The sequence below is a fragment of the Rhineura floridana genome, chromosome 4, assembly GCF_030035675.1.
Source record: "Rhineura floridana isolate rRhiFlo1 chromosome 4, rRhiFlo1.hap2, whole genome shotgun sequence".
Classification (NCBI taxonomy): domain Eukaryota; kingdom Metazoa; phylum Chordata; class Lepidosauria; order Squamata; family Rhineuridae; genus Rhineura; species Rhineura floridana.
This window is the reverse complement of record NC_084483.1, coordinates 96137906-96162236: the sequence shown is the minus strand read 5'-3', so window position 1 is coordinate 96162236 and position 24331 is coordinate 96137906. Positions and strand designations below refer to the sequence as shown.

General features: G+C 41.2%; 1 protein-coding gene across 3 annotated transcripts; it reads right to left on the bottom strand.

Annotated features, from left to right (window-relative positions):
- Positions 1-82: 82 nt before the first annotated feature.
- On the bottom strand, positions 83-23759 carry HSF2 (heat shock transcription factor 2). Of its 3 annotated transcripts, XM_061623726.1 has the most exons (13): positions 23515-23758; positions 12231-12339; positions 10141-10268; positions 9282-9406; positions 8797-8872; positions 7428-7489; positions 7220-7304; positions 6262-6410; positions 2694-2957; positions 2111-2216; positions 1763-1816; positions 1021-1105; positions 83-779 (listed from the first exon to the last, which is right to left on the bottom strand). In XM_061623726.1, exons 1-13 carry the CDS (start codon positions 23644-23646, stop codon positions 493-495), a joined length of 1662 nt encoding a protein of 553 aa, XP_061479710.1. In that variant the 5' UTR covers positions 23647-23758; the 3' UTR covers positions 83-492. The 3 variants fall into 3 exon arrangements, with proteins under 3 accessions (XP_061479710.1, XP_061479711.1, XP_061479712.1); XM_061623727.1 differs by lacking the exon at positions 1763-1816 and having other exon boundaries at positions 23515-23759; XM_061623728.1 differs by lacking the exon at positions 2694-2957 and having other exon boundaries at positions 23515-23759.
- Positions 23760-24331: the final 572 nt, after the last annotated feature.

Genomic DNA, 24331 nt, shown 5'->3' with positions numbered 1-24331 from the left:
TAGTTGTGCTGTAAAATATGGAAACCGTATGGCTATAAAATTAAGTTGGACTCTTGTCATTTCAATGAAGTACTGTATTAAGTTCTGGTCCCCTAACAGTTTTATTTAAACAAAGTTGTAAAAATAGAAAACAAAGTACAGAAGAATAAAACTTGGGAAGTACTATGACATCCAGAATTACTTGCATCTGTCATACATTAGGACCAAAAGTGAACATGAAAACCCACAAGTGGTTTACTAGAGTATCTAATTACCTGGCATATTCTGAATACATACAATTCCAAATATGACAGCACTAGAATGAACCCAGTATGAACAAACTGGTGATGGTTTGTATAAATGCTTGAACTGCTCTTTGAGACTGTTCTATCGCTTTTCCACAAAGTCAAACTGTTTTAGGTTCCACATTAGCTGCTCTCACAAAATGCCATTTACAAAAGATAGATTCCAAACAATAGCCTAAATAAATAGTTTGCTTTATCTCTCTCATATTTAGTTGTTCAACAGTGGCATGTCAGTGTCCATTGGCACAGGAGCAAGTTCACACAAATAAAATAGCGTAGCTTCACTGGCTTCCGCTTCTGTCAATGGTTCCAGGCGAACAAGTTTGCTTTGGGTTGGTTGAGGATCCAGACCACTTTCCAGGAGTTCATCCACTTCTAATGGTTTATCTACAGAAGATACTGATTCAGGTGTCAGATTTGCACTCTCCACTGAGCCTGGATTTCCATCAAGGAATGCAAGGAGGGGAAAGGCAGTATACTGAACGAGCTGTTTATCTATAGTAAAAGAAACAAACCAAACCAAAATAATTACCGAACTGCAAAAAGTTATTTACACATTCCTAAAGAAAAGCCTGAAGAATAAAGTGAAATCTGTACAACCTACAGCACAACTACAATTCACTATCAAAATATAGAGGAAATGAAAGTATTTGTTGATCATTTTATTTGGTCCATGGCTAAAATAGATGAGGGAGTCATGAATGCAGGCTAAATTACAGTCAACTCGCATACCAACCTGATTTGGGGTTAGAATTAGGCACATCTTGTGTAGATTGTTGAGCACAATTAGCCTTCATGGTTTCAATTCCCTTTGTCTCCACCTGGAAAAGCAATCATGTTACACAAATCAGACAACTTTGTATTAAACATCACTAGGAACAAAGCCTGAACAATTAAAATAATTTGAAATGGTGATCAAAAATATTCAAGATGGATGTTTAGAAGAAACAAATAGGGTATGCAACCAAAAACTGAATCTAACAAATGTCCAGGAACACATCTAGCAGTTGGACACAGAAGTATTACAAATAAACACAGTTGCCATATCCTTCCAATCACATTAAAATTTTACTGTTCCTAGTACTAGAAGCATATGCCTAAATTCAGGTAGAGACATTTAAAATGATGCAGCCCCCCCCCTTGAAAACCAGTTCTCAACTTGTGTTTTCTTCTCTTTTTAATACCACATATAATTTCAGACCTCTAAAAATACTGATGTTAAATTGTATGTTCCTGCCAGGATGTGCTGTCCCCAAGCTATTTAACATGAAAACCGTTAAGATGCACATGTATAATTGTTCAAAATATGCAATTCTGATACTGGAAAGCACAAAAAGGCAAACAGCTGCATCAAATGTTTCAATCTCAATCTTGTTAAAATACACACAAACACTAACATGCTATGCAACTGGATTAATTAGACAACTGGCATTGACATAACACTGTATTTTCCATTGCTGGGCTAATTTAAAACTTACTTTTATACTATTGATATGACCTGTAGGATTCATCTGCACAGAACTTGAAAAAAGCTGAACAAGACAAAATATACATCAATTATAAAAATTCTACATTCTAGGTATAAATTTGGTGACTTACAAACTACAAATGGATCTTTTGTCCTTGAAAATTTCTAAATTGAAATGTTCTGCAGAAATCCTCAAGTACAAATTATTTTGCTTTTTCTCTGAAACTCTTAAGTTGATATTAATACAGACTTCTAATGTGTCACTTTAAAAATGTAAATATTTTTCTTTTACAAAAAATTTTGAATCCAAATTTGTGAAGAAAATGGAAGACAAAAGAAAATAGTGTTAAGTATTTACATCAACCAGAAGATCTGGATCTATGCTGAACTGTCGTCCCGACAGCATGGCCTGGAAATCCTCTAAACTGCAATCAATGCTCTCAAGGTAATCCAGGAGTTCCACCCTAGAAGAGTGTTAGAAAACCCCATGAAATTTTCTGAACAATATAGTGTACAGATGAATCGAAGGACAGAAAAAAATTAAGATTGAGCTAAGAGGACAATCACCAAGACTATTTGGAATGCAACAGGTATGGTATAGTTCTAGATATCTGCAAATGATCCATGACGTTCATAAGGAATGTGGGAAAATGTGATCGTGCATGTATTGATCCTACAGAACCTAAGGGCCTGGGCAGGAGTTTGTTCGCTATTAAAAAAGCAAACAGAACATCTACTCTAAAAACTACCTGTAGCATTACCACAGAGTTAGAACTCTGGAATACTCAAGAAATATTTGAATCCCACCCGCTATGTCCATTTCAGAAAGCAACAAATAAGAGAACAAGTCCAAATTTAAATACTCATGCAGTTTATTTTCAGAAAAGGAAGAGAGCAAATACAAACTTTAAAAGTAAAGATGATTTGAGAAAGCAACTCACTTTCCAAGAAGATTGATATTTTGTGAAATCACTCCATTCTCACTGAGTATTGAATCCATCAATGAGACTGGGTCTTCTGCTGTTAAAGTAGATTGGCTGTTTAACTGAACAGCACTGGACATTAATGGATTTGTACCATCAGGGGAAGGACTGACAGAATCACTGGATGGAACTATGACTGGTTCAGAATTTTTATTTTCTTGAATTATAGGAGTGTAGTCATCTTCATTGTCATCTTCTACTATTACAATGTCAGGACTATAGCTGTAATATAGGAAGATGTGATTAAAGTAAAGCAACCACCATCTTTTCAGGTCAGCTTGAAGTAGGTAATAGTTATTAAACTGTTTCCCATGTTATGAATTACATTGCGCTATTGTTTTGCACCTCCCTGAATGGGCAAACTTTCAAAATAATAAATTATTTTTTGGAGGTATAGTAGAAGAGGGGACTAGAGACTTTAATGACTCTGCATTTATAGAGTGCATTTCAAGTGTTAAAGTGCTTTCCATACATTGCCTTAGTAATTTTCATAATACCACTATTAAGTCAACTCAGGGTTATTACTCCAATATTACAGATGTGAAGCTAAAGCCAAGAGTGGCAATTTGCAACTAGTGTTTTCACAGCTGACAGAAGATCTCAACTAAAAACTTCTCAACTCACTTTTAAAACTACACTAGCTATCAGTAGTGGTACATACTTGTGAGAGTGCACACTTACAGGATGACACTACTACCAACCCAGAGTTCCTCCAGCCTCATCATTTCCTCAACCCACCTGATCTGAGCTGGTATATACAATGCCAGGAAGATGCAACTGTTGTTCTGTTTCCCCCACATGCTGCTGCTAATTATCATGTATGTATGGTGTTTTTACCATTTATGAATGTAACCACTGAGATGGCACTTCAGCAGGACAAACACATGCACACAGACTGTACTATAGTCACAGCAGCCAGCCCTTGACACACCACAGTCAATGGACTCTCACCCAAATTAAGAAGTGCTGCATTACATCTTTCTTCACACTCAAGACAAAATTGGTTTTATCATTCCGGTCATGTATGTATGAATCAACATAGCTTCTGACAAAAAGTGAACATATTAGCAGACATTTTTGCCCCTATCAAGTGTGTGTGTGTGTGTGTGTGTACACACACTAAAAAACAGGAATCTTTTCACTGTGCAACAAAAACAGCATAGCTGTAATGATACTGAGAAATCTTGGTCAATCTGTGTTTTATTAACAGCAATTCACTTCAAAGGCAGTTACGTAATGGCAGTTACAGGGGAAATGACAAGCATAAAACTGTGATTGGTAGAGTATCCTCTTTACCCAGTTTCCAGAAGAACAAGGTGCACAATTTCAAGTAGTACCATAAAATATGTCAAAACAAAAAAAGAATATGATCTTACTTTAATGAGCTTTTACAGGCAGAGCAATTCTATGGTTTATGGCTGCAGAGGGGGAGATGAGCCCTATCAACTCACTGTGGCCATGACAGGAGGTGGTAGCCTATTTTAATTTTTAAAAAAATCTTACACACACACCCCAATTTGCTCCAACATGCCATTTTGACCCCCACTAATGGTAGAACGTATGTGCCACTTGAACATTCTGCAACTGCCCCAGGTGACCTCTAGGAGTGTGTGTGTCATTCTAAAGGCAGAAACACTTATGCCACTTCCACTGGCCCCATAAGCTTTAAAATTGCTCCCTTAATCTTATAGCATACCTTTGCTCCGTTTCCTATCTAGAACCATTTTTAGTTAACGTTAAGACTTTCTAAAAGAAGTTGACAGATATCTTGGATCTATCTTTTTGACTTGACAAGCATCCTGGTTCTCTCCTTTTGAGTTCACATAGCTCAGTCTTTAATAGGCAGACAAGAGACAGCTAGATGGGCTAAGGAGGCAACTAATGCTTCACTTCAAGGAGGAGTGATCCCAGGCCACCTGAAGGTGCGGGTAACAGACAATTCATGATGAAGCCTTCCCTAGACCTGGAAAGTCTCAATTTTAGACCAGTAGCAAATGTCTACTTTGTACTTTTTCAAGATTCTTGAGAGGGTGGTGCCATATCCAGTGAGTCTTTGAGGACGCACATTTTGTAGACCCATTTAAATTGGGATTCAAGCCTGATTTTGGTACAGAAACTGCCTTGGTTGCCTGGTACAATGTGTTGGGGGAGAGATGGAGAGTGTGATTCTTGAGTCTTCTTGATCCCTGGACACCTTTCAATACCATCAACTATTTGATGGAGTCTTTTCGGGCAACTATCTGAGTAGGATATTGGGGACACTGCATTGTGGTGGTTCTATTTCTACTTGGATGGATGGCTCCAGGAGGCGATTCTTGGGAACACTGCTTGGCTCTATGAGATTTCCAGCAGAGGGTCCAGTAGGTGTTGGTTCTGCCACCTACTGCTTAACATCTACATGAAAATGCTGAGTGGGATCATACAGCTGTATTTCTCCTTTTCATCTTCAGCAGGTGAAGCACTGGATGTGCTGAATCAGTGCTTGGTTGCCATAATGGACTAGATGAGGGCCATTAAAATAAAGCTTAATCTAGACAAAACAAGAGATGATGTTGGTGGGTGGTTCCTGACCAGCTAAGTTGTGTGCATCCTGTTCTAGATGGTGATCACCCTCTCTCTGAAGGAGCAGGATCTTAGTTTAGGGGTTCTCCTGGATCCACTAATATCACTTGAGATACAGGTAGCCTCGGCAGCACAGAGTACCTTCCATCATCTTAGGCTGGTGGCCCAACTGTGACCATATCAGGACAAAAATAACTTGGGCTACAACAATCTATGCTCTGGTACCCTCAAGATTGGACTACTGCAATGCACTTTATGTGGGAATATTTTTGAGAATGGTTTAGAAGTTTCATTTAATGCAGAATGCAGCTAACCTACTGACAGGTTTGAGGCAAACAGATCATAACACCAATGCTTTTACAACTACACTGGTTGTCTGAATGCTTCTAAGCCCAATTCAAAGTACTGGGTTTGACCTATAAAACTCTTTACACCTCAGGACACCCTCCCCCCATTTTCTGGAATGCCTCTCCCGATGTGAACCTATCTGGACCTTTTGATCTTCTCTTAAGGGCCTTCTTCAGGTCTCTCCCCAATCCCAAGGTGGTGACAAATGAGAAACCCCTTTCAGTTGTAACTGTCTGTGGATTGCTCTGCCCTGCGAGGTCTCCATGGCCTTTTTGTTGACATTTTTCTTGTGCCAGGCAAGAACTTATCTACTTAGGCTTTGATAGACTGAAAAGATGTTTTGCTATTAGTGTGCTGCCAAAACTGCTAGGGAAGTTGTTTTGTTCTGTTGTTATGGCATAATGTATTTATATTTTTAAATGTGTTGTAAGCAGCTTGGAGACCTTCATGGAAACAAGCATCTAACAAGTCTATTAAATATTAATTAAAAAGGTAAAAACGAGGCATCAAAGACGAGCACCACTTTAACAATATAAAGGCAAAATATGGACAGACATTTCTGTAGGTTACAGTGTGCCTAAATATATTTAGTTCCAATTATACATTTTTTTCTTACTTTGAGTCTGATGTAGTATCCTCACTGGTTTCTGGAGTAACTGGAGCCTTTTCTTCATCACCAATATCATCATCAGTGATATCATAAATAATAATATCATCCGACAGCTGTTCTCTCTGCTTCAAGCCATCAGTCCTGCTGTGTGGTACCTGCACATTTACAAGTTGGAAGAAACAAGAGTTTTGTGATGAAAATCAAAATCAACCATAATGTAACTAAAACTGATTTGAAGTGGATTTACAAAACATTACAAATTCAGACTTTATGCCAAACAAACCACAGTTAGAAGGAAAAAAATACAACTTCCAACTGAGCTGTTTGACAAATGTAAAAAAATGCTTAAAATGAGAATATGGAGAAACCATCCACCCCTTCACTTTGTAATGAGAGGAGATGAACAGTTCTCAACCTTAGTTGCCATCGTTTGTGTGTAGACCTGAAAAAGGAGAAAATGTTTCCACCCTCATGATTATTTTGGGCACCAGAGAGTTCAAAATGACTGAAAGAGTCATAATATAGTGAAATAATTTGTGGGAGAACCATGGAAAGATGCAGAAAGACTAAAATCTGTATGATGTATGTAATCTTGTTTTGCAGATTTTGCTTAAGGAAAAAACAGCTCCTAAAGTATTGACATTTGGTCTTTCAACCCAAGTTTTTCTCCATTTTCTCCATACAACAATCAGACAATGCACTATTTTGGTGTAACTGCTAGGGCGAAAAATCACTTGACACCCCTTCCTTTTTTATCAGCAACAACACTCTCAGTACCTTACTGCTATATGTCCGATCTATTTTCACTCCACATAAAGTAGGAGGAGAGTCAATGTATGGACTTTCCACAATAATGACTGTACTCTTTTTTCCACTGGGAAAATCATTTTATCTGTCCAAACAGGCAGTGACTTCTTATCCATCTTTTTATACCTTGCGTAAGTATGTTTCAAAATTAACTCACGTGATGTTTGTTTTCTGCTGGTTCTTTGACTATCTGCTGGAATATGTTGGACTTTGGCGTCCCATTAGTATTCAGAAGCAATGGGCTACATCAGAAAAAAAATGTTTCTAATAGAGCACAAGGATTTCAATTACATTTCTAGAAATATCATTTATCTTCATGCAACAGATCTGTATTATAATTGCAGTATTCTCTACACTATACTTACCGTTTTCGTTTCAGGCTCACAAGCTGGTTATTCTGAACAAGGGTAACAATGAACTGAACAATCTGCAGAGAAAGAGAGAACATTGCCTTAAGCTAAATCATTCACACACTTCTAACTGGACATGCACAGGACTGCATTGTAAGCTTATTATACAAGAGCACAAATTGGCATTTAGTTTTATAAGAATAAAAGGATACTGACCATAATAAATTTTCAAGCAACTCTTCAGTAAATTGTTAAGTGAAAATATTATAATGTAATCAAGTGCCATTTTGTACTCTCTCCTGGAGGTGCAAGTGTATGGTTTGGGGTGTCCGAAAGCTTATTGTTAGGTACAGTCCACCAGTTCTTTATTCATCTCCATAAACGCTGGCTATTATTGGTATGTTGGTGTCATGCTTGACAGTGACTTGCACTATCAATCAGCCACTTTTTGGTTGGCTGGACCCTTCCCAGAGGCTGGGAGAAACCACAGTAACTACATGGAGCCAATCTTGCAGTGACTGGAGTGGCCACCCTTATTAACGCTCTAAAAAGGCCAGGGAGTGAAAAAAACAGTTTTACATTAAGTTGAACACTGCAACTTTTAACATGTTTCTTATGGTAGGTAGTCTTTCAAATAATTTCTTCTTACTTTGAAGTTCAATTTTCTTTTGGGGGACCACACCAACACTCAAGGCAGCTAGGATTAAAGTCTGAAACGATCAAAGGCCTGGAGTCATGTTAAAAACAATAAGGCTTTAGGTTTGGCTACCTACTTTTTTCTAATGCAGAGGTAACAATACATTCCATAAGTAGCCTAAATTTTGTATGTTTAGAAAATAGATTTTTCTAAAAACAAAATTAAATTTGAGAACTAATGAATGTATACACATGGGATTTAAAAACATTCAGAATATAAACCACACACTTCTGCCAGTTTTATATTGTGTGGAGTCCAGCCTTTCATCTATCAACTAGTTATTATACAGTCCAAATGTGAATATATGAATTACTACCTAAATTGGAAAGATATTAATGTCCTTTACATTTCATTCTACCATATTATAAACAAAGCTGAGTTTTTTGCCATCCCCTATTCAAGTTATACCCAGAGAAGATAATTTCAAGCTACCCTCCAGATCCCCAGCTTTGTTTGAATTCTTGCAAGTAATCTAGCGTTAGCATTAAACCATTTAAGTTACTAGTTTGCCCTCGAACCCTTTCCCATTTATTGCCATCCTGGGCTCCTTCTAGGAGGAAGAGTGGGATATAAATTTAATTAATAAATAATAATTTACAATACCCAAAATTTACTGCAGAACCCTGGTTATTTGCTCTCCCAATTTTAATTATCTATGAATCACAACAGGAAAAGTTACATAATTACCTTCCGAATAACTTGCTGCTGTTGCAGATGTTTTGCTCTCAGTTCTGCTACCTCCCGCCAAAGTGATTCGTTTTCTCTGTTTCAAAATATTACAGTAAGTATACAGATTAATAACTGACTTAATATTTTGAATTGTAATTTCTCACTGTAACTAAGCCAAAGTACATGTAATTGAAATAATCATGTATTCCTCCCGTCTATCCATGCTTATCCCCCTCACCTCTGTTGTTGCCATTTGTCTATTTTAGATTGTAAATTCCTTTAAGCAGGAACCTGTCATACCTGTTCTTTGTAAAGCACCACTCACAAAGACAACACTATATAAATAACAGTTTCTCATAAAGTGACATAAACAACCAGTTTTAGATGAACTAAAAGCCTTTCATTATCTCAAGGTTTTAGATAACTAAATGGATCTCTTTCCTATTTTGATATTCCTCCTCCTGAAAATCAAGTTACAGAGTATAAGTGCTCATCACATTTACCTCTTTAGAGCAGAGAGCCTGGATTCAATAGTCTCTTGTTTAATCTGAACCTTCTGAGCACTACTTATTATTTTAGACAGGTCTTCCTGACGAATTTTATTTTCTTCAGGCCTTGAAGAAGAAACCTGTAAAAATCACCACAAATGTAGGTTAACATGTTATTTCCTCTTTTAAAAATAATATGAAATTACTGAATTACAATGAATATTTAACTGTCATTTTAAAAAGTGAACATTGATGGAGTATCACCTTTAAGTCAAGAGCTCTATATGCAAATAGAAAAGGACAACAAAAATGTTGCGATGTCTGTGATATGTAACATACATTTTCTACAACATTGTATATACAGACAGAAATAAAGGCCTAGTCAAGCGGACCTGCCTTGATCAAAGCTTTTACTCTGAATCTGTGGAGCTTTATTGCTTATGGTTGAAAGGATCTTAAGAAAACAGGTTACAGATTGTGGCCTTGTTCCATATCTTAGGGAGACTACAAAGCCATTTTATGCAGGTACCACAGCACATATGTACCCGTTAAAGAAATAATGCAAGGACACAATGAGGTCAGACAATTTTTGCAAGCTCAGGGGATAAAATTCACATATGGAAAAAGGCAATGATAAGAAAGAGAAAGATAAGCAAGTGAGATCTGACAGTTACCTCCAGTTGTGTTAAATGAAGATGAGATTTTAAAGAACACCCCTCTGGATGGTCTGTTTCATTGGGGAAGCCTGACCAGGACTGACAAGAACAGAATTTTTGTTCCTGCTTACGCTTGTGTAGGATCCTGGTAAACCCTCACAGTGATCTATGTCAGCGCTTACAGAAAGTTCAGTGCTTTCACAATACCTTTTACTAACCTTTCTTTTAATGTGTTCCAGTAAGTCTTCACGTCCTTGCTTGAAGTAGGGGTGCTGGAATTCAGCAGGACCATCTCTTTCCAATTTGACAATGCCGGAGTCAACATGGACTACCTTACGGAAACCATCTGAAAGAACAAATCAATTATGTAGAAGCCTACTGGAATATTCAAGGCCACACTCTTTATTCAGTAGGGCAGTAAAACTTCTCTGTCTTTGTTCAGGTAAGTTTTGCCCAATTGTCAAAAAATGTTTTTTCTGTTTAGGTCTCTTGTTAAGAAACTGGTTTCCCTGCTCAGGCCCTCTGGGAAAGAGCTGGTTTCTGGGGAGAAATTATTTCTCAGTAATTGGAAATGATCTCATGGCAGAGACACCTGCGTTATCTAGATCTGCTGAGCTCCAAGGTCAAGGATGAGGCCTGCTAATTGGGAACAGTCATTTCAGCTGTGGGTACACATATGCCCAATTACTAGAAATGTCTGGCCTAGAAGTCTTTTGACTGGTTCATAAGATTCACCCTAGTTGCTATACTTTTTAGCATAAAGCTAGCTCCTTTATTGGCTCTGGGGCCCCACACTTTTTTGCCCGATACCTTTGCAACACTTGGGTTGTCAACTCCAATGTGTTCTTTGTCCTGTGGGGTCAATGCTAATGTTAATTTTAATTTTTTTTGTTGCAATCTTGTTTTCACATATGTTTTATAGTGCATTTTATTTATACTCACTTGTATTTTAACCTGTTTTTATTGTTGTACACCGCCCTGAGAGCTTATTGCTAAAGGGCGGTATAAAAGCACAATAAATAAATAAATAAATAAATAAATGCTCTTATGGTATGTATAGAACTAGGACAAATTAGCTTTGTTATTTTATTCTGGGCTGTAATTCAACTGTATTTTCAAACTATATATTCTTAATGGTGTTATGGGTCTTTATTTTAATAAATCAACCTCAATTAGCCTTGGTATGTTTTCTTGGGTAAAGACTTGGTACTGAATCTAGTTCCTAACTGTTTGGTTGCTTAATTTTAGTTGGTCTAAGGCTCAGGACGCACAGTGGTTTCTAGCTCTTGCTGCTTTGGGATCTTAGGGATATCCAGTTTAAGGTCTGGAAAGAGCATCTCTTGGCCCAGGCTGGTTGGACATAAGGTATGGTGGCAGCAGTGCGCTACCTTACAGGGTTGGTATTAGACCCTAGACATTTGGCATCTGCTGAATCCCCCAAGAACATGTCCCCAAGGATTTGAGACAAGTTCTTGACACCATTCACAGGGCCGGCTCCAGGCATGCGGGGGCCCTTGGGCATCAGCTTGCCCTGGGTGGGTGTGCGCGTGCATGTGCACACGCCCGCACCCCACCCCAGCCCCCCTTACTTGTCTGGGCATTAGCATTGCCCTTAATGAAGGTCTGTTTTAGCATTGCCCTTAATGAAGATGGCAGCCATGGCTTCCCTAAGGGGAATGAAGCCTCCAGCGCCATCTTTGTTGATGGCACACATGCTGCTGCTACTCACACACATCTCTGCCATCAACTAAGATGGCGGCAGCAGCTTCAGTACCTTAGGGAAGCTGCGGCCGCCATCTTCATTAAGGGGAATGCTAAAAAGCTGGCTGACAGGTAAGTGGGGGCGTGGGGGGTTGCGGATCACATGGGGGGCGGAGGGCCCCTCAGGGGCTCCTGTAGCTCTGGGGTCCTCGGGCCAGTGCCCAACCTGGCCGCCCTTTAGAACCGGCCCTGACCATTCATACCATTCACAGATCCTGTGCAGGGCTGAAGCTCCTTACTTCTTCTCAATTCTCTATCAACATCAACTGTCCTTCCCCTTGCTTTTTTGTTCTGGGGAATTTAGCATAGGATGCACTTAAATATGCAGCATGCATTCTGCTTGCTTCCTTTGTATATCATTCCAGACAAAGACTGCAGCTAAATGCCTTGCAGCACTGCTTTGCATCATTGGTGATTAAATTGGTGATATGGGTAGAATCTGTTAATGCAATAAGAGGTAAAAACCATCTTGGAGCTAAATCCCATCAAGAGTTCAATATTTTAAATTAGATCAAAGCTCAATACTACATATTGCTATAAGACTCACACATGTTAAGCTGTCTCACAAAGCTTGCCATGTTGTTATGCTTGAAGTACTTTGGAAGAATTTCTTTGGCAAATCTTTGTTCATCCAACACCAGGAAACTCTGCCCATTCTGAAATGAAGATCATACACAATCACACTCAAAACCCAAATAATGCCGTTCATTTATTTATTAAAGTTATATCCTGTTCTTCCTCTGAAAAAATTGTTAGACATGGAAAGCTGTTTCTTAACCTTAGACAATCATTTCTCCCAACTGTTCATAACTAGGCTACAAAGATAACATCTGAATAAAAACAAAATTCAATGTGGAGACCAGTACTGCATGGTTTATTCAACTTGGTATAGCCTGAAGTTAAGATGTTTGTAGAACTGTGTGGGAGTCATTAAGACTACTAATGCTTTTAGTGATTTACTGAAAGATTCCCAGTTGATATAACTGGAATAATATAACAATATATGTAATTCTAACTTGTATAATGATACTGATATAATTGATAAGGTAGAAAAGTATAATAGTATTTCTGAAGTATAAAAGTCATCAGGCCACAATGGTACTACAATCCTATTGTTAGAAACAAAAAAGGTGAAAACACTGCGACAGAGCCTTAAACATTAACCAATAAAACAGACCAATCTGAGTCAAGAAAACATGTTCCTACAGAAATCACTGAAAGGTCATGTAATTATTTATTTATTTAAAACATTTATATATAGTGCCTTGCAAAAGTAGCCAGACCCCTGACCAATGCTCCCGTATTACTCAATTACAAATGGTACATTGTAATTTTGTTCTGTATTGTATTTTATTTTGAAACACAAACTCAAAATCAATTATTATAAGGTGACATTGGTTTTATGTTGGGAAATGTTTGTAAAAAACAAAAAACTAAAACATGTTGCTTGCATATTCAACCCCTGTACTGTGGAAGCTCCCAGTTTACACAGATGAAAGAAATTGCCCTGTGGAGGATACAGTTACCTTACCATTGGCCTCCATCAGTGAACCATTAAAGTTGCTGTCACACTGTCAGGATAAAACCCCCACTGTTGAAGGATCATTGGTCAGGCTGTGCATCTGAAGGAAAATTAAGACTAAAGAGCATTCTACAGAAGTGAGAGAGAATGCAATACAAATGCATAGATTAGGAAAAGGGTACAAAATAATATCCAAGTGTTTGGATATCCCAGTGAGCACAGTTGGATCAATAATCAGGAAGTGGAAGCTGCATCACACCACCCAGGCACTGCCAAGAAAAGGCCATCCCTCAAAACTCAGCACTCGAACAAGGAGACTTGTGAGAGAAGCCACAGAGACCAGCAATCACTTTGAAGGAGCTACAGAGTTCAGCGGCTGGGAGTGGAGTAATGGTGCACCAGTCAACCATATCAAGAGCGCCACATGATATGTGAGGGTGTATGGGAGGGTGGCAAGAAAAAAGCCATTACTCAAAAAGTACCATGAGAAATCACATCTGGAGTTTGCCAGAACGCACGAGAGTGCCCCAGCTGTGATGTGGGAAAAGGTTTGTGGTCAGATGAGGCCAAGATAGTGCTTTCAGTATTGGCCAAAAAGCTCTGCGTGGGGTACAAACCTAACATTGCCCATGCCTCAAGACACACCAACCCTACAGTTAAGTATGGTGGTGGCAGCATCATGCTGTGGAGATGCTTCTCAGCAGGGACTGGGCATCTTGTTAAAATGGAAGAAAGAATGGATGGAGCAAAATACAAGGAAATACTGCAAGAGAACCTGCTTCAGTCCACCAAAAAACTGAAGCTTGGAAGGAAATTCACTTTTCACTAGGACACTGATCTCAAGCTCAAGGCCAAAGTAACATTGGAGTGGCTCAAGAACAAAAAGGTGAATGGCCTACAGTGGCCCAGTCAAAGTTCCCTTCTCAATCCCACTGAGACTCTGAGGCGCTCTTTGAAAATTGCAGTCCACAAGTGATGCTCAACCAACCTGAACGACTTGGAGCAAATCTACCAAAAGAATGGGCTAAAATCCCTCCGACACTGTGTGCAAAGCTGGTACATACCTACCCCAAAAGACTTCAAGCTGTTATTGCAGTGAAAGGTGGCTCTACCAAATATTAATGTGTGTGGGGTGTGTGTGTGTTGAATACTTATGCAAGCAATATTTTATGTTTCTTACAAACGTTTCCCAACATAAAACTTGCAATAATTGATTTTGAGTTTCAGTGTTTCAAAATAAAATACCATACAGAATGAAATTACGATGTACATCTGCAATTCAGTAATATGAGAGTATTGGTCAGGGGTCTGACTACATTTGCAAGGCACTGTACATGCCCAGTGAGTCTTGCAAATCCCATTACTGTTTATGCATCTTACTTGAGAACTGCATAACTGACATTCACAAAAATAAACTTAAAATCCAGGTTGTTTGTGAAAGTTTATTACATTTAAATCATGCTTTCCCTCCAGGGAGGTCAAGGCAGGATACACAATTCCCAGGCAGTCTCCCATCCTGGCACTGACCGCATCCAGACCTGCTTAACTTAAGTAAGGTTGCTAAATATCATGCCTTCACACCATGTTCTAAGCCATTATGCACTGATTTAAAAAGGCATCTAACTTGTTGCAAAGAGGAAGATAGAACAGTGGATTTACTCTATTTTGTCAGACAACGATGCCTGGATATTTAATATTAATGCTACATTGTTTTCTCTGACCTTTCCTAGTGAGTCCTATACAGTGTCCTTTGGATACATCAAAATGCACAAGAACTGTGGCAGAGTCAATGCAGAGTTTTGAGGAGAAAAGCCACTAACATACCAATGAAGCCATCTCAAAACAGAACTGGTTAAAGATGTGAAGGCCCAGGAAAAAAAAATCAGGAAAAAATAACTGTTGGAGGAGAATGCTAAGAAAATACTATCTTTTGGAACCGTATCACGCTTATCCTTCCTGCAACATAATGGTGCACAACACAGCCTCTCACTCCTTAATTCGTGCCTCAAATTTCCTCCATTTTCTATAGCAATGTGAAACAAACTGGTCCATATTTGGAAATAGACCAAATCAAGTAATAAGCTAACACAAAACAGAGAAGCTTGTCTCAATCCAAGCAAACTACAAGTTTTCTCAAGTCTATGAAGATACAATGAAGGCAGAACCATAAATTAACAACCTTTCAGAAGCTTATTCTGATTAGAGATTTATGGGGCTAGCATTTAAGGAAATGTATGTTTAATGTGACTAATTCTCCACCGTTAGTATGCCGTAATCAAATGTGTATATAAGAAAAAACACAATTGAAGGGTTTTCAATGCTGTTTAAAAGGTAAAGTTGCTATCAAATATGCTGCTAGACCTTAATAACAAGTTTGTATGAAGCCATCTCTATACAAATAGTACTTTTATTTACTACAAAATGTGCAGTTTCATCTCAACTTGTATTTTTCCCTGCTTCTCAGACAGTTAAAACTAAGTTATACGTGCTTAGGTAGCACAGTCTGCTGAAGTTTGCAGCTCTCTCCAGTCGAGTATATTTGCAATTTTGCTTGTATAAACCTTAAGATATTTCTACTTTGGGGGCAGCAATCCAATGCATGCTTATCTAGGAGTCAGTGCCACTAAACAGGGTGGGTCTTCTGTGTAAACATGCATAGGATTGCTCTGAAAAATGCATAAATATTCAAAACACAATTTTATTTGCTAAGTTATAGATGATGTACTTGGTATTAAAGCAGTAAAATAAGTTTAGGTTTCATAAGAGTAAATATGTAACATTTTTAATTTTCTAATTTCCTTTTTTCCTGAGAAGAAACTTTTCTCCATGGCTTCAAAATTCACAATAAAAGAGTATCTCTACAGCTGGTTAGAAACTCATGTATTTAAGTACTATTCAGAGCAGATGCACTGAAAGTAATGAACTTAAATTAGTCATACGTATAAACTTCAATAGATCTACTCTGAGTAAGACTAGCAGTGAATATCTAAGTAAATGAATAGTCTGAAGTGAATGACAGTTTGAGAAGGTTAGGCAATCCTCCAGAGGTTATGCTTGGATTTCTATCCTGCCTTTCTTCCATCATGGACACGAGGGCAGTGTACATATGGTTTCCATGTGGTCACCCACCCAGGCACTAACCAGATCAAAAAAACCTGCATAGTTTCAGTAAGGTGGTGGCCTTGTGATTTCGGAATTGATTTTTTTTGGGGGGGGGGGCATTGCAGGAAGAGTAAAATATCACTGCAGGAGCAAATATTCACTCATGCAAGGTGGGTATCAACTACTGTATCTCAGTTCTCAGTGTTTTTAAGTTGATCTTCCTATGTGTGTACTGAATCAATATACAGCGTGCAGCAAGAGCAGTCAGCAACAATTAGGAAGAAGGGACAAATTAACAATGAAGCAGAGAAGTGAACCTTAAGTGCAGAGTGGTTTTGGTGAAACGTATTTATTAATTATTTGATTTCTATCCCGCCCATCCTCCCAGCAGGAGCCCAGAACAGCAAACAAAAGCACCAAAAACACTTTAAAACATCATAAGAACAGACTTTAAAATACATTAAAACAAAACAACTTTAAAAACGTATTTAAAAAGCTTTCAAGACATCTTAAAAAAAGTTAAAACATTGTTTTTTAAAAAAGATTTAAAGACATATTAAAAAGCAATTCCAACACAGACACAATCTGGGATAAGGTCTCAACTTAAAAGTCTTGTTGAAAGAGGAAGGTCTTCAACAGGCGCTGAAAAGATAACACAGATGGTGCCTGTCTAATATTTAAGGGGAGGGAATTCCACAGGGTAGGTGCTGCCACGCTGAAGGTCCATTTCCTATGTTGTGCAGAATGGACCTCCTGAAGCTGGTAAAAGGCACTCCTAGCCACTGAGGTCACCTGGGCCTCTAGCGACAAAGATGGATCCAGGAGCACCCCCAGACTACGGACCTTTTCTTTCAGAGGGAGTACAACCCCATCCAAACCAGGCAACTGACCAATTATTTGAACTTGGGAACCACCAATCTACAGCACCTCCATCTTGCTAGGATTCAGACTCAGTTTATTGGCCCTCATCCAGCCCACCATCGAGTCCAAGCAGCGGTCCAGGGTTTGCATGGCTTCTCCCAGTTCAGATGTTACATAGAAATAGAGCTGGGTATCATCAGTGTACTGCTGACACCTTGCCCCAAATCTCCTGATGACTGCTCCCAAGCACTTCATAAAGATGTTAAACAGCATGGGGGACAAGATGGTACCCTGCAGCACCCCACAGCACAACTGCCAGGGGGGCAAAAGACAGTCACCCAATGCTATTCTCTGAAAACGACCTTGGAGATAGGATCAGAACCACTGTAAAACAGTGCCTCCAATACCCATCTCACCAATTCGGCCCAGAAGGATACCATGGCCAATGGTATCAAAAGCCACTGAGAGGTTAAGTAAGAGTAACAGGGTCACTCTCCCCCTATCCTTCTACCAATAAAAGTCATCCATCAGGGCAACCAAGACTAATTCAGTCCCATAACCAGGCCTGAACCCAGACTGGAATGGGTCAAGATAATCTGTTTCATCTAAGAGTACTTGCAACTGCTGCACCATAACCCTCTCAATCACCTTCCCTAAGGGAGTATTTGCAACCAGTCGGTAATCGTCACAGACCAACGGATCCAGGGTGGGGTTTTTCAGGAGCAGTCAGATCACCGCCTCCTTCAAGGCAGCTGGAACCACTCCCTCCCACAATGATGCATTGACCACACCCTGGATCCACTCAGTCAAACCAGCCATCTTTAATAAGCCAAGAAGGGCAAAGGTCGAGACGACACACCTTGCTGTTCAACAGTGTGACAAGGGCTTCAATAGGGTCACCGGCTCTATCTACTGGGAACTCTACCAGGGCATTTGTCTCCAGGGGTGGACCATCTTAATCTGTTCACCCCCTCTGCAGGGAAGGATTGGAGCCATAAGACTAAACTTCACTAGGAAGTGGTCTGACCATGACATCCACCACCCCCATCTCCAGACCACCCCTTCCTCCATTTGGAACAAAAACCAAGTGGAGGGTGTGCCCTGCCCTATGCACCGGGCCGGTGACAACTTCAGACAGCCCCATGGTTGTCACGGAGGCCATGAAGTCCCGAGACAGAACACTAGAAGCAGCCTAAATGTGAACATTTAAAGCACCCAGGACTATCGTTCTGGGCTCCTCCAATACCACAGTCAAGATGGCCTCTGCCAGCTCAGTCAGAGAAGTTGCCGGGCAGCACGGTCGACGGTACACCAGCAGCAACCCTAGTTTACTGTCTCCTTGGCCTGACACCAGGTGCAGGCCCTCACAGTCAGCTCCAAGACAGAGTGGGTTCCTTGTGACAGAGATGGAAGTTCTGTATATCACAGCAACTCCCCCCCCGGTAGGCTGTGCTGGTGTTGCACCAAGTATCCAGGTGGGCAAGATCAACTCCTCCCAGCTCACCCACCCAGGTCTCAGTAATGCACACCAAATCATGGATGAGTGTAGTCTTGTTGTGTACCGATCTGGGATTAAACAACAACACACACAGGCCAGTGGGCACTGCAGATGAGCAACAAGGAACACATCCATGAGAGGAGTGGCATCCATTAGAGAACAAGGTGTAGATAGCCTTGCCCTCATCTTCTATGGTAATTCACCACCTCCCCATGGCTATACTTCCCTCTACCCGTGATCACCGAAACTGGGGTGGCATCACACATGTCCGGCCTTACTAAGACTCCTCCTAAACACCTGATATGGACCCAACAACAGCCCACCAACAAAACCTACCTGAGCCAATTATCCCAGTAGGCCTCTGTGAGAATTAGGAACAGTAAGACCCACTCAACATTTTTGATACAGGGCACATCTACTCCCCCCCCCCGTCGCATACCCAGGGAGGGCCAGCCATATGCCAGTTACAGACTCTCACTCTGAAGGCTTCTGGCAACTTTCTCCTATTGTTCAGCTCACTGCACAGGGTCTCACCCTGCGCAGGAACTAACAAGTCACACACCCTCCCCACTACCCAAACTCCTCCAGATTGGTTAGAAGACCAAAAGAAAAAAAGAAATAGAAGAGGGTAGCACCCTTGCCCTCGGGACTCCGCAAGGGGCAGCTCCCTTTGGTGTAACCCCTTTGGTGGTGACCCCTTCAGTGGCAGACCTGCCACCCAAGGGCAGCTGGGCTTTTATGCCTCCCAGCCCAGCCAGCAGCTGATGCAAGAGGCTGCACGATTAACTGCAGCCTCTCTCTGGAGCCAGGGTCAGGCAGGGGTTCCAGTCCTTGCAGCACTTACCAGAGACTTCAGCTGTCTGAAAAGACAGCAACCGAAAGGAGCAAGCAGCAAGCACCCAGATGCTCAGATACTCACTCCCAGGGCAGGTCTTCTTCAGTCCCCCCCAGTGCTGCAGCTGTTCCCAAGGACCCAAAGGGCAGCTGGGCTTTTATGCCTCCTGACCCAGCTAGGACCTTATGCAAGAGGCTGCACGATTAACTACAACCTCTCTCTAGAGCAGCCTTTCCCAACCAGTGTGCCTCCAGATGTTGTTGGACCACAACTCCCATCAGCCTCAGCCAGCATTGCCAACGATCAGGAAAGATGGGAATTGTGGTCCAACAACATCTGGAGGCACACTGGTTGGGAAAGGCTGCTCTAGAGCCAGGGTCAAGCAGGGGGTCCCAGTCCTTGCAGCACTTACCAGGGACTTCAGCTGTCTCAAAAGACAGCAACCGAAAGGAGCAAGCAGCAAGCACCCAGATGCTCAGATACACTCACTCCTAATAATGTTCACCCTTCTCTTAACACATTTCAAAAATTTTACCTGTATGCTCATTAAAATTGAGACAAACCAAAAAGAAACATTTATGAGCTAATTTCCACAACTCCCCAAGGTCAGTTCAAATGTGAATGAGGCAGGCCATACACCCAATTAGCAAGCATTGTATCAATGCTGCTAAGTGGAAGGTCACAAAGGTGACTGGAATTGTTTTGAGAATATGTTCAAATAACATTTACTATGATCGTATTTCTCCTAATCAAGGAATGCATAAATCTCATTTGCAGAAGGGCTTCCTACAATAAGGGGAGCAGCCTAATAGACTTATCCTTCAAACTTGCATCTCTATCAGAACCAGTGAGAAAGTCTACTCATACAGAAATTTCATGTGTACATTAGAAAACACATACAGAAAGGACATTGCTAGGTAGTATAATAATAGAAGAATGAAATTCCATTTCAGGTGCATATAACTAATAACCTAAGTTATCTCATTAGGCTGCTAAAAAAAAGAACAAAATAATTTAGGATATCATGTTATTCTGAATAGTCATCTACAATAAAGCAAGAACTGAAAGGATAAGTTCATACCATAAAGCAGTGTTGGTTAACGTGCAGCCGGTACCCAACCATTTTTCCTAGTATTGCCCTCCCCCCTCAGATTACCAGCAATTTGGAGGCAGTGCCACTTTTAAAAACTATTTTTACAAAATGAACTGCACTGTGATCCAGTAGTCTTTGCAGTCTCTACTGGCAGCACCAATGACTACAGCACCATTCTTAGGGAAAGACTAGAACAACACTGCCATTGCTGCAGCTCTCCATGAAAAATGCTTGCTGCAAAGAAAGATGAGGGATTTCTAGGACAAGCACTCCTGCAGCATTTTTAGCCTTTGATGCCACCACTGCCCCTTCTATATTGCTTGCCCCTTCCATCTACCCATAACACCCTGGCTTTTGTTTCTTTGCCAAACTGGCATTGAGGGTTCCACAAATCCCTGCAACTGGTTTGTTATAAAGAGTGTGCCCTTTCTCTTTGGGTGAACTGAAATGGATACACAATACAAAATTAAACATTTTTCCACACAACCCTAACATGTTTCCAACTCTACCCAGTTTGCCTGCTTATACTAGCAAAGTTCTGCCAGCATAAGGGTTCCACTGGCAGAAGCTTACCTCCACTGCAGACATAACGCAGCACTTATGTACATTGACTACATCAACATCTCTCGTGTTCTGCCAGCCTTGGGATTTAGGAGCAATCCTAGTGGGCTTAAGTGAGGACAGGAATGTGCTGTAAACCTTTTTCCTATATTAAGGTGACTAACAGCCTATTTTTACATATCAGTTAGACCATAAGCTCAGAACCAATAATTGGGCACAAGAAAAAGAATTATGTACCCAAATCATCATATGCTAAAAATAAGTTGTCACTGTTAGCAGGATAGGAAACGTGACACAACAACTATGCAAAAAATGAGTGCCACCTAGGATCTGGTCACTGTTTGCTTTAGTCCTACAAAGACAAGTGTGAAAACTGATCGCCATAGCTTTCCTACCCTGCTGTTCCAATTTGTACAAGTTCCAAGACAATCATTATGCCAATAAACAAGGACCTTTTCTACACTGTTACAAATAAAGCAGAATGAAAGTGGTATAACCAAGGCAACTTTATGAAAGTGATTTTATAACCCACACTATTTTGTTTATGGGAGCACATCTGTATTCCTGTAACAAGAATACTTAGACTCAGCTAGTGAAAGATCTAACAAACATTATATCACAGCTCTTGGCTTCTCAACATAGTGGTTCGACTCAATGGAAACAGGTGTAAACCCTTCCAATGTATTCCCATGCTACTATTTTGTGGAAAACAGAGAAGTGGCTTATAAATATATTCCTGGGAGCAAAAGTAGTAACGTAACTACTTATTCTGTGTAATCCTTTTTCAGGTCAAACCGTCTATGGAGCTACCGCTTCCTCTCAGTGCAAGCCTATTTCCAGAGTGTTATTATAGAATCAGACCTAAAACAAAAGTATTTAGCAGTTAAATATCACCTTAGTGTGTTCAAAATGGCCCACATTTAATTATCTCAGAAACACAACACAACATGTAATGAAGTGGGCTCTAGTGCACAAAAGCTTATGCCACAATAAATGCACTGATCTTTATTTAAGATAAAAGCCTGCTGTTTTGCTGCAACAGATCAACATGGCTAGGTATCTAGAGCTTTGGAAGAAAGGTGACTAACCTTTGTTAACCCAAGGACAACCTTCACCCTTACCCACAGGTCAGCAGCAGATATGGCCAAAAGAAGCCATCCCAAACTCACATGTGCCCACATACATACAGAGCAGATGGGGGAGGGTCATCACCCCCTTCCTGCTCAATCTTATGAATAGGGATAGAGAAAATTGGCATCCCATCAGAGTGCTGAGCTGTGTGGGAAAGTTTAAGCCTCTCTGCCCACCCCAGTGTTACATATTTCTTTCCCGAAAAATTAGCAGACTCCCTGAGGTCAGAAAAATTTACTGGGGGGAGGAGGTGATCCAGCCCCTTGGTTGAGGATTTGCGCTTTAAATCCTGTATGATTCCATATTGTAGAGATTATAGGCAAGAAAATAATGGCTTGTCTAGCTAGAACCACTGACCAAATCCATGTCTTACAGGGAATATGCATTAACCAGGGACACCCCAGCTACTTCCCCAAACCAGGTCTTAGCCTGCACTTTTTGTTTCTTTGTGTGTGCACACCACACGCAGGATCACTACTCACACTCTGGGTGTAGTCTGTTTCCATACACACCATTTATTTTAAACGGTAACAACTTCAGTTTAAGAAAACGAGTAGGCAGGTTTGTTTTGATTCACCTGTGCTCCATTTGCTCAGACCACCCGCTATATCATGCGTACTCATGGCCAAGTCAAGTCTGGAGGGAGCACGTTACATCCACAGTTTATTTATTTATTTATTTGTCTGTCATCTCCTTTATCTGTACTTGCTGAAAGCCTTTCCATAAAGCGAGTAGCGCAGCCTTGGATTCCTGTTTGGTGGACATAGGACTGTTTAGGCCTTCCCAAGCCCTCACTCCCAGGTGCTCGGGCGACGGTGTGCGGGGGGGGGGTCGAGGAGAGGAGCGAGCTGTGCAGTCGGAGGCCTCGTGTCTTTCGCGGACAGGGCCGACGAAGCGTGAGCTCCTCATGTCCCCCTCACTGTTAGAAGATAAAAGGCTAAACAACGCCTGACCACGCCCCCTTCCTCCTTCTCCCACATTGCAATTCTTTTCCGTTTCTTCCTCTAGGCCTTTGGCACGACTAAAGAGTAGAGGCAACAAAGATGCGGAAAAAGATGGGAGGCGAAGTGGAAGATAAGAAAGAGGAAGAAAGAGCGCGCGGAATCCCCGAAGCGCAGAGGGGAACAGCGAGAAGGCCGACTTGCTCTCAGCCCCTCTCCTGCCCCCTCCCGTCGCTTACAGAGCGAGAAAGGCTCGCCTCAGCTCGGCCTCCCCCAGGAGCGCCTACCTGACTCCAGGTAATCAGCTGGTTACTCGGCGCGTCGCCAACCAGCGCCCAGAGTTTACTGAGAAAGGCCGGGACTGCAGTACTGGCGCCCGTATTCGCCACCGACGCGACCGGTTGCTGCTGCTGCTTCATCGTCGCCCGCTAAGGTGTGCTGAGTAAGGCAGACTGGGCCGCAGTCGCTGCCACCCCTTCAGCTCCCCTCCCCGCGCGTGCGCAGCTGACGGCACGCGGCGGGGCCCCGAGCTCTTCGCCCCGCCTTTTACATAACGGGTCCACGTGCGCGGCCCTCACGTGCCACAACAGCGCGAACTCTTCGTTTTCATTGGAGGACCCGTGGAGGGGCTTGCAGGGGGACCATTGGCCGGGCGCAAAAGGGGGAGACGGAAATTTCCACCGACGTGGGATGCAAAATAGCCAAACCTGCTAAGCCAATCAGGGAAAGAGTCTCCTAATAAGAATAGGAGGCCGTGAAAGAGCCGGGTTGCTGATTACGCGAGATAAGGATGACTGCGGACTGGGAGAAAATGTAGTGGCATGGCATGGAAGTTTATCTTTCCTTTTAAATCTGCGCTGGTAATAATTGAGGTTGCAATACTTTTTTGCGTATATAGAAAAGAGCTTTAGCTCGGCGAAAGCAGCCGGTGCTTTTTATGTCGAGAGACTTGTACTCAATTTTGGTTATCTCCAGGTACGGAGCTGAGAAAAACTGCCTAAAATCCTGGAGGGCCGTTGCCATTGGACTGTAGACAATACTGTTCTTCAATGACTAATGATGTGACTCGACAATTTCCTATTTTCCCATCTGATTTCCTCTGGA